This window comes from Zootoca vivipara, chromosome 4 (genome assembly GCF_965207765.1).
Source record: "Zootoca vivipara chromosome 4, rZooViv2.hap1.1, whole genome shotgun sequence".
Classification (NCBI taxonomy): Eukaryota; Metazoa; Chordata; class Lepidosauria; order Squamata; family Lacertidae; genus Zootoca; species Zootoca vivipara.
Genome location: NC_142587.1, coordinates 64,164,528 through 64,174,066, shown reverse-complemented (window position 1 = coordinate 64,174,066; position 9,539 = coordinate 64,164,528). Strand labels below are relative to the sequence as shown.

Here is a 9,539-nt window from a genome sequence, read left to right as displayed (position 1 = left end):
TTTTCTTCAAAGACAAAACTGAATACCACTTTTATTGCAGAAAAATCACCAGAGGGAAATAAAAATTAGAGGGACTTCTTGTTAATGCTTCATTATTGTAATGACCAAATTAAAATGTCTAAAAGCTTGGTTGGGGGGGGGGCGCTGCACCGAAAAGAGACAAAGGTTAGTTAATGCCCTGAAGATAGAACTTTGGCTTCAACCAATAAGAGGACCAGGCTGGAAACAAGGGGGAGGGGAGGGGAGGGCTTTCCTACCCTACTGTAGAAAGAGGTAAATGGGAATTGGGAATGAAAGACAGGAGTGAATTTGTATGAAACAGTGTGTAAAGCACCAGATTAGGAAAAGAGAATCCTCATGCAGAAACACTTATCCTCAAATCCATTTCATCAAAAGAAATCAATCCTGTAAAAAACAAAGTATCAAATTCATTAGACTATCCAGGAATCTTCCAGTTTTTCCATAGAACAGACAAATTACTTAAAGGTGTAATATGAATATTTGCTTTCTTCCTCTTATCCTAGATACAAAAAAAATATTAGCAATTTATAAGCAGAATTCTTATCATATTTCAACATGCAACATTGGTCTCAGTTCTGTACGATTTAAATAGACTATTTACACACAATACATATATAATCTCTTTCTCTCTGTATGCACATGCATTGGTCCTAGCCTAGGCATCAAAGGCCACATGTGAGTTCTCTGGGTCAATCTTCTTCAAGCGAGTCCAGTTTGAATTTTTGTTTAGCTTTGGGTTGGTTGGGATTTCCTCAGTTCTTCCGAATGTCAGCATAAACGACAGATTCAGACTTGTTGATCTTGTCACTGTAACGCCCTCCGGAGTGATCTAACTGCGCATAAATTACTGGGCCCTAAAAAAAAGAAGTAAGCAAACTGATGAAAGAGCATGATTCCTTCAGTGCATTGCTGGCAGGCAGTGTAAAGACAAAATTAATCTATAGATTAGGAAGTTAATGAGCATTAAGCAGGCAAAGCTCTATTAAATGTACAAAAGACACAGATTTCCCCCCTCTTTTAACTGTTTGGGTCTATCTAGAAACTATGCAAGTCAATTTAACTTTTTTTAGAAATTAATCTACTGTGATAAAGTCCTGCAAAAGAATTTGCAAATCTTTTCTTATAGAAATCTGGTATTTCATTCTTCAGGTAGATGGAATTGCTTGTAGCCTTCAGAACAATTCACCGAACAACAGAGCAGAGAATGGATTGATATTTTGAGAGAGTACATCAATAATTCACAGTCCGGCTAAAATCAGCCCATTCAATAGGCTCCATTTGTGCTGAATCAGAAAGGGACATGTCACATTAGCAGTATTTTTCTTGGGAGCTGCTGCAATATACTAAATTAAGATAACATGTTTGAATTTTAAATTTCATCTACCACCTTGAGCAAATACTAGGTTGAAAATAGTACTCCTCAAACTGCAGATTGTCTTCACACTGACAATGGATCAGCTTTGGGGGCATACACACTCAAAGCTCCTTTCCTCTTCTTTTAGCAGAAGCTGGCAAACAAACCAGGAAGACTTTTTTTAACTACAGTTAATCGTAATATCCTGTTTTAGATGAAAAAAGAAACAGCTTCAGAACAAGGAGGATACTAGCCAACTTCAAACTGTGGCTTGTTTTGAATCTGTTAACCAGTGATTTCTGGTTTAGACAAAATGGGAAACTTAATGGAAGACTTCCTGGCTGCCAACTTGCATAAGGATGAGTGAGTGAAGAAATTATGTCTACACACCCATCTTCGGTTACTATCATGATCATCCAAAAATGGTCTTTCAGAAATACTACCGGCTTTTTGTGATTCAGTATTTTTCTGCATCTGTTTGCAGTGTCCACAGAGACACTACAAGTTCTTCAGCAAAAACCAAAAGCAAAGACTGTCCAGCAACACTTACACCTCTAGATGGCAGCAGTGCTTGTGGAGTATTAAAAAACAAACGAGAAACCAACAGGGAGTTGGAAGAATAATCCGTATTTTTTTATGTTCAATAAGGCTGTGTGGCCCACAAGGAATCAATAAAATTACATTCACCAATGTTTAATTGGCCTACCATTCTTGCCCACAATCAGCCACAACAACACTCTTTGGAAATGTGCATATTAAAAATGTCAATACAGTTTAATTATAAGGATGACTAAAGGATCAATATTGCAGTAAGAAAGCACTTTAGGAACCAGTTCAGAGGAAGAAAGTAGTTGGGAATGACTAGCTGGGAAGACACATATTCTTCAGCTGCAGACAGTGAAGTTATGGCCAAAAGTATGTTTTTTTGAACATACAAAACTGTAGTGTGTATAGCAAGCTTCTTCCATTAGCCAAACAGTTCACCAAAGGTTTTCAACACCATTACCGGATCTAAGGCAGCTTCTTGTGGAAGCCACATGAATGAGTCATGCTCTGCACGTTTTTTATTCCTGTTTGCTTTAGAAATGAATTTGTTGTTCTTTCATATAAGACCGGGGACGCGGGTGGCGCTGTGGGTTAAACCACAGAGCCTAGGGCTTGCCGATCAGAAGATTGGCGGTTCAAATCCCCGCGACGGGGTGAGCTCCCATTGCTCGGTCCCAGCTCCTGCCAACCTAGCAGTTCGAAAGCACATCAAAGTGCAAGTAGATAATTAGGAAGGTAAACGGTGTTTCCGTGTGCTGCTCTGGTTCGCCAGAAGCGGCTTAGTCATGCTGGCCACATGACCTGGAAGTTGTACGCCGGCTTCCTCGGCCAATAACGTGAAATGAGCGCCGCAACCCCAGAGTCAGTCACGACTGGACCTAATGGTCAGGGGTCCCTTTACCTTTAACATATAAGACCACAACTCTATCAAGTCAACAGATGCTACTCCAGGCATCCCCAAACTTCGGCCCTCCAGATGTTTTGGACTACAATTCCCATTTTCCCCAACCACTGGTCCTGTTAGCTAGGGATCATGGGAGTTGTAGGCCAAAACATCTGCAGGGCCGCAGTTTGGGGATGCCTGTGCTACTCCAAAGGCTAATCCCCCGAGTTCTTGGAACTCAGCCAAGACAAAGGACAAAAGCCTTTTCTTCTATATCAAAGTACTGGCCTTTAAAAAAGGTTTTTCCTTTGAATAATAAGAAGTTCCTTGTTTAGAGACCGTCTGCTAGTTCCTACAAAACTACAGAGAATTCAGATAATGGGGGAAGAGAGGATTCAGATAATGACATATTTGCCTGGAAAATATCAAGAGATCACTGTCCATATGCAGGAATTCAGAACAAATATGTGAACCTAACTATAATTCAATTAAGTGTATATAGTAGCTAGTTGATGGAAAACATCATCTGGAAGTATTCCTCTGAAGAGTTGCTCGCTGGGAACGACACATTTTCTTTTTGTAAGTTGTTCCAATAGCTTTCCAATGTCTGTCTACTCCTATACATCAGGCACAGGGCAATATGCAGATTTTACCAGGCATATGTGTCCCATACAACAAAAGGGCTGAATGGTGTGCAGGCTATCCAAGTATCAGAAAAAAGGAATCAGATGTGTGGCTTAGAAATTAGAAATAGAAAGTTTTACATCTGAAATTGCGTCTGCCTATCAGAGGAGAAGCACAGGTTAATAAAGTCAGGTACAAAAGCACTCTTTGGAATAGGACACAAGAGGGATACAGTCTTCTTTCTAATTTATCAGTTATACATATGGGATAACTTAGATAACCAGCCAGTTATGTATTAGATATAGAAATAAGAAAACATTGACAATTATCACATTCAAAATGAGCAAACACTGCACAGCCAAACAACAGAGAGGAATGAGATCCACTAGGACATTTGGTACCAGACAGACATGCACAGTTGTGAGAAATAGATGACATCTCAAATGAATTCACTGGTAAGGACAAGAGTGAAAGCAAACCCAATGAGCAATCAGCCAGCCTCAAGATGCAGTGAGCCAAACAAGACAACTCTGATGCATGCTGTTTGAAACACAACCTCAGGCAACAAACTTCCTGCTTTCACAACCATTACATTAACTTCAGGATTTAAAATACTGTACGTAGGAAGGAAATAGCAAACTGGTAGACTAGACAGATAGACTGGATAGTGTATTTTGCCCTGTTTCTAAAGTAAACCATTATAATGAAATGTTAATGTCTCCCTCCTTTCCTCCACTACTTAAAAGAAAGAAAGAAAGAAAGAAAGAAAGAAAGAAAGAAAGAAAGAAAGAACCTCTCATCTTCTCAACAATGTAAATATCCCATTCCTATAGAGAAGCTGAAAACCAAGAGTACCTCCTGGAAACAGGACACTCCTCTTACAGCAGCCTTCTAATTTTGCTCCAATATACCGGTTTTAAAAAATATTCCACAATACCACAACTGTGCTTTCAGTAAGAAAAGAAGCAGATGTCTGCATATAAAAGTCAACTCACTCTGGTATATTTAAAAATGGCGCCACAACAAAAGCATTTCCATCTATCTCCATGTTCCCCAGACATTATCTACTAGTCCCACACACATTAATAAATAAGGCATGTGAACCTTTGTATATTCCTGTTTAGGCTAGAATAAAAGTAAGTGTTTCCACTTGCCAGATTTTGTTTATTGTGGCTCCTGTCATATCCATATTACAGTAACATTAGAAATAGCTTGTAAGATGCATGGCTATGTGCAAGTTTCATGTGCACACAACCTCCCCAGATAAGACTATTGAAATGCATGTCTTCATGGGGCTATTGACTTTGTAAGAGTCTACACAATAATGTTTTTGTTTTGTTTTAAAGTTTGTAAGAAGCAGGCCTACAGCATTCAAAATCCTATGCTTCCCCTATTGTAGATAGATGGCAAAAACAGTCTCTGAACCAGAACTAACTTCACCCAACAGCCAAGACTTGCTTGTCCTGGAAGCAACAAGGAAACACCAGTGGCTTCTATCAATATTGTTGCACCTTTCAAAGAGCACCTAATACCACCAGCTTCAACCAAGTGCAGAGGATCGCCAGGAATGAACTATGCCTTAAGAAGTTCTCTTTATTATAGGGGTGGAAAACCTGCGGCCTTCCAGATGTTCGACTCCAAATGCCATCACTCCCAGCATACACAGCTAATAGTCAAGAATGATGGGAGCTGGAGTCCCAACAACATCTGGTGGGTTGCAGGCTCCTTACCCTGCTTTATTAAACTGAAATGTTAATTTGTATAGTAATGTCTCAAACTAGCAGAAGGAAAGGTCTATACTGTATTGTCATCTAGCCATTTCATTTTCATAGTTTTATAAATATTTTATAAAAACCTATCTTTTCAATATATTTTTTTTAACAAAATCCTTTCCTGCTGAAGCCTCTCAGCCTCACCACAGAAGCTCTATTCTGATACCTGTAGCTTTCAACATATTTTGACGGACAAAGATGTTCAAGTTGATACAATTTGGAGAGCTAGTCGTTTCCATTATCTAGTTTCCATTTTCCCACCCAACACTTCACATCAAATAACTGAATACAAAAGAAAGGAAATCTGGCTATTTCCTTCCTCATCTTTGTCAACATTAACTAATATATCCCTGCTCTCAAAATGTCTGTTTTTCACCTATGTTTCCATGGAATCTGCTATAGGGTTTTTTTAATGGTTTGGTTGATTTCATCTGTTTTATTGATACATTTATTATGTACAGAGCTTTCTCATAAAGCAGTCTATATGTTAAAAAAACAGAAAGGAAAAGAAAGCAGTATTCATTTCCTGTTGGGCAATACTCTATCTAGAATGAGTATTTCCAAGTGGGGAGCAAAGGTCTGATGTATATGTTTACCTGACACTTTGTGGGGACAAGGAGATATGCAGAACAATGAAGCAAAGGGGCTAAAATATTATTAGCTCTGATAAATGGTAATTGGAAAAGTCCAGGAACAATAAATACTCAGCCCTGCTTCCTAGTGAAAACCTATATCACAAAGAAAGACAATTCACTCAACCTAACACAGATCAATTCATGTGAGTCAGATGGCTCCCTCAGAGCTAGGATATTGTGCCACAATAATTACTTTCACTCCAACAACTGTTTACTTACAAAGACTAGCCCTATTGAATCTTTTAACTATCCTGAAAGTACTGAAGCTGTCAAATACAGAAAACAAATGACTGCAGAAAAGTACATCCTACATCATCAAAAATGAATCATAGAATTGTAGAGTTGGAAGGGACCCCACCAAGGGTCCTCTAGTCCAACTGCCTGCAGTGCAGGAATCTCAACACGTGGTCCCCCATCCAATTTGAAACCATCCCGGACAATCATGTCTATCTTTGCTCCAAGTCTCCCTCCCCTCAACAAGAATACCACCTTTCCCATCACTGAAGGTCTCCAAGTTAAGAGTTCCCAAAGCATCATGATGCCATTTACCTGGTGTGATCGGATGGGCACGCTGTTTACCAGACCCTCTGTGTCGGAGGGGGACTTCCGTGGAGCCTGCTTAACTGGAGACACCAAGCTCTCAGAGGTACTGCAGCTGACGAGGTGGCAGAGCAGAGTTTGCAGGACAATGTTCAAGAGGCAAACAAAAAAACAAAACAAAAACAAAGGCAAGTGATGGCAAGATGACGTGGCAGCTTATGCCAAAGTAAAGGGTGAACTCGGTGAACAACACAACATACATCCTCTCCCTAGTTCTGGCTCAGTACCATCACTCCTAAACCTCCTCTTCTCTCTGATGTACATCCAACCCAGCCTTGGGATGGAAGAAAGCAGCCCCAAGAGAGGCCAGCAGCTTCCACAAGAACCAGTTTCTTGCTAACAGGGTCACACGGATGACCCTGCCTCAGGATCTAGGGAAGTAGTTCCTTGCTGTCTGCCTGAGAAATCAGAATTCACTTACACATAAATGTACAGTTGAAGATGGATTCCTTTCTAACTAGGCGGAAAATTGTTGCTTTTCTAGTGACTGCACCCTATCTTGCAAGTGCCACAACAGAACAGGTGCTCAGCAATGACATGCCCTCAAATGGTTATGGGACTCTGTCCCCAAGGAGGCTTGCCTGGTGACCACTGTATTATATTTTAGCTGTCCAGTTAAGACATTTGCATTCTCTTGGGCATATTAATAGTTTGTATTTTCAGTGTTGAAGGGATGCAGTATTTTAGGCCACTGGAACTGAAATTTTACACTGCTGTTTTGATTTAGATTTCTCCTGTTCGTTTATTTTGTTTTACTGTATATTTTATGTCTGTTGGCTCTTTTAATGTGCATTACAAACCACTCTGGAATAAATATTATTAAGGGCAGTATATAAATGCCTTAAACAATGTCTTCACAGTAGCTGAGGTCAAAGAATAGATCAGGCATCCCCAAACTGTGGCCCTCCAGATGTTTTGGCCTACAACTCCCATGATCCCTAGCTAACAGTACCAGTGGTCAGGGATGATGGGAATTGTAGTCCAAAACATCTGGAGGGCCGAAGTTTGGGGATGCCTGGAATAGATCCTGATCACCAAATTTTTCAGTCCAATCATTTTAATAAATAGAATGCCTGCAGCAAAGAAAGCATCCACCGACTGGAATACTATCTGCTAATATATTGATACTACCATGTACAAAGCTTTGGAAACTTGGGGAACATCTATTTAGAAAGGGCTTGAGGTACTGATATGTCAGCTATGTCCTTGAACTGATGCGCTCTCACTTCTGCTTAAAAACAAACTAGGAATCATTTCAAAATTAATTAAACTGAACATTGACTAAGCATCTCAATAATTCCTAACACGCATGCTCACAGACACCTGAGGACCAAACAATACTGTTGTGTATCTGTATGTAAGTTGGTACAAGGTCTATTCTAGATGAGTGGCTGATACCGAAGATGTGGGAGCAAAACGCGTGTTGTGTTCCACCAACAAGCAGGGAATAATTTGGAGAGGGAAGAAATCACTGGGCAGGAAAAGGGTTAAGCTTCCTTCCTCATCCCTCTGAGAATGGCTTTTCCTATTTAAAAAGCAGCCATGGGGGCAATGTGTATAGGACCTAACTTGGCCTAGGAGGAATACTCACCACCCTTTCAATCGTTTTGTGTTCTTTACACAACACACATACAGCATATACAGGCAGACATGGATCATGACAACGTGACAATGACATTAAGCAGAATGCAGTTCCCTGGAAACCATTATTTTCTCTTATCCAACGGGAATATTTAAACATTTAGAAAAGTAGACACAAGATATGCAGCAGTACATAGGGAAATATAGTACTGAGAAAAAAAGGCATTTCAGTACCAGTAAATGGGCTTCCATTCTTACTGGGATTGAATCACAGCACACAAGGTGGCCAAGGGACTAAAAAAAATGTCTGGAGTATATCCCAAGAATTCATGTAACCTGGATCTAAAAATAACACTGAGTTAAAGGTCTTTGCATGGAAAATCCAGTTATTTACTGAATTATTTTCTCCTCTCACAGTGTACAGAGTCCAGATCCCCCACACTCATTCATGCACATGAGCTTGCTGGCAAGAGATGGAATACAGATTCTGAAGGTAATGAGCATTGCCGTCACAACCGAAGAAATGAGACAACAAAACTCAAGCAGTAGATGAGATGTGCTGCCCCTTCACCAACAGTCTACAAAACAGAATTTCAGCACAAGTGATGGAGATATGTTAGCCGGGTAGTCAGCAAAGGAGGCAGAAATGTGTACACGCACACACACGAAGTACCAAAGAGCAACCACCAATGTGATTAGTTACCATGGTATATAGTGGGACCGGAAGAGGAGACCCAGCCCTGTTACATTCCCAATCTTGCGTCTATATCAGGATCTCTGTAAGCAGAGGAAGGTAAGAGCAGGATCCGATCCCAGCACACCAAAGCAGGAAGGAAAAAACCAAAATGTCAGAATAAGAACAGAAGTTGTGACACTGCCATGCAAGGGTTTCCACCACCACCCAAATCAATCCATTATAATGCTGGTGTTAGTTTCATCTAGAAATTAGACCCCGCAAAATTATGTGGCCCTGCTCAGCAATTACAGCACAAACACACCCTGCCACTTAGTAATCAGTAGGAACACAGAGCTGGTGCAGTCAGTGAAAGCAATGTTATCAATTTCTACATTGCTGGGGGTTGATTTTAGTTGTAGAAGATAATGCAAATATATTACTGTTCCAAATCCAGCACCTTTAAGTAGCTTTCAGCAATAACACACTGGGCAGGGAGTTAAATACCCACATTGAGCTTTGGGGTCCTTTAGTGCAGATCAGTGTAAACTGTCTTTAAAGTGGTTACTGAAAGAGCACATGCAGAAAGGAAACTGTGCTTTCCACACTGAGCTTACACAGCACATTTCACTGCACTTGCTCAATCTTACCACTGACTCCTACTGCAACCCCTCTCTAAAATCTCCAGCTGAAAAGAAGGTATAGTGGGATCAGTTGCCAATTAAACACACCCATTAGAAACTAGACTTTTGAAGGCTTTGTTCGTAGCATTCATTGGATCTACAAAAAGCAGGAAAGAGTTGGGCAGTGGAATGACAATCCCCACAGAACAAGTGTGCTCAGGTTTTTG

General features: G+C 40.3%; 1 protein-coding gene across 2 annotated transcripts in view; it reads right to left on the bottom strand.

Annotated features, from left to right (window-relative positions):
- The window catches only part of LOC118085160 (myelin protein zero-like protein 1), a 31,277-nt gene continuing 21,738 nt past the window's right edge, over positions 1–9,539 (bottom strand). The window contains exons 5-6 of one of the 2 annotated variants that reach the window (XM_060273661.2): positions 6,385–6,490; positions 1–875 (exon numbers count right to left, since the gene is read on the bottom strand). In XM_060273661.2, the coding sequence (XP_060129644.1) occupies positions 774–875; positions 6,385–6,490 (208 nt within the window). In that variant the 3' untranslated portion in view covers positions 1–773. Of the gene's footprint in view, positions 876–6,384; positions 6,491–8,719; positions 8,794–9,539 lie in introns of both variants that reach the window. The other variant, XM_060273663.2, reaches the window with a different exon arrangement.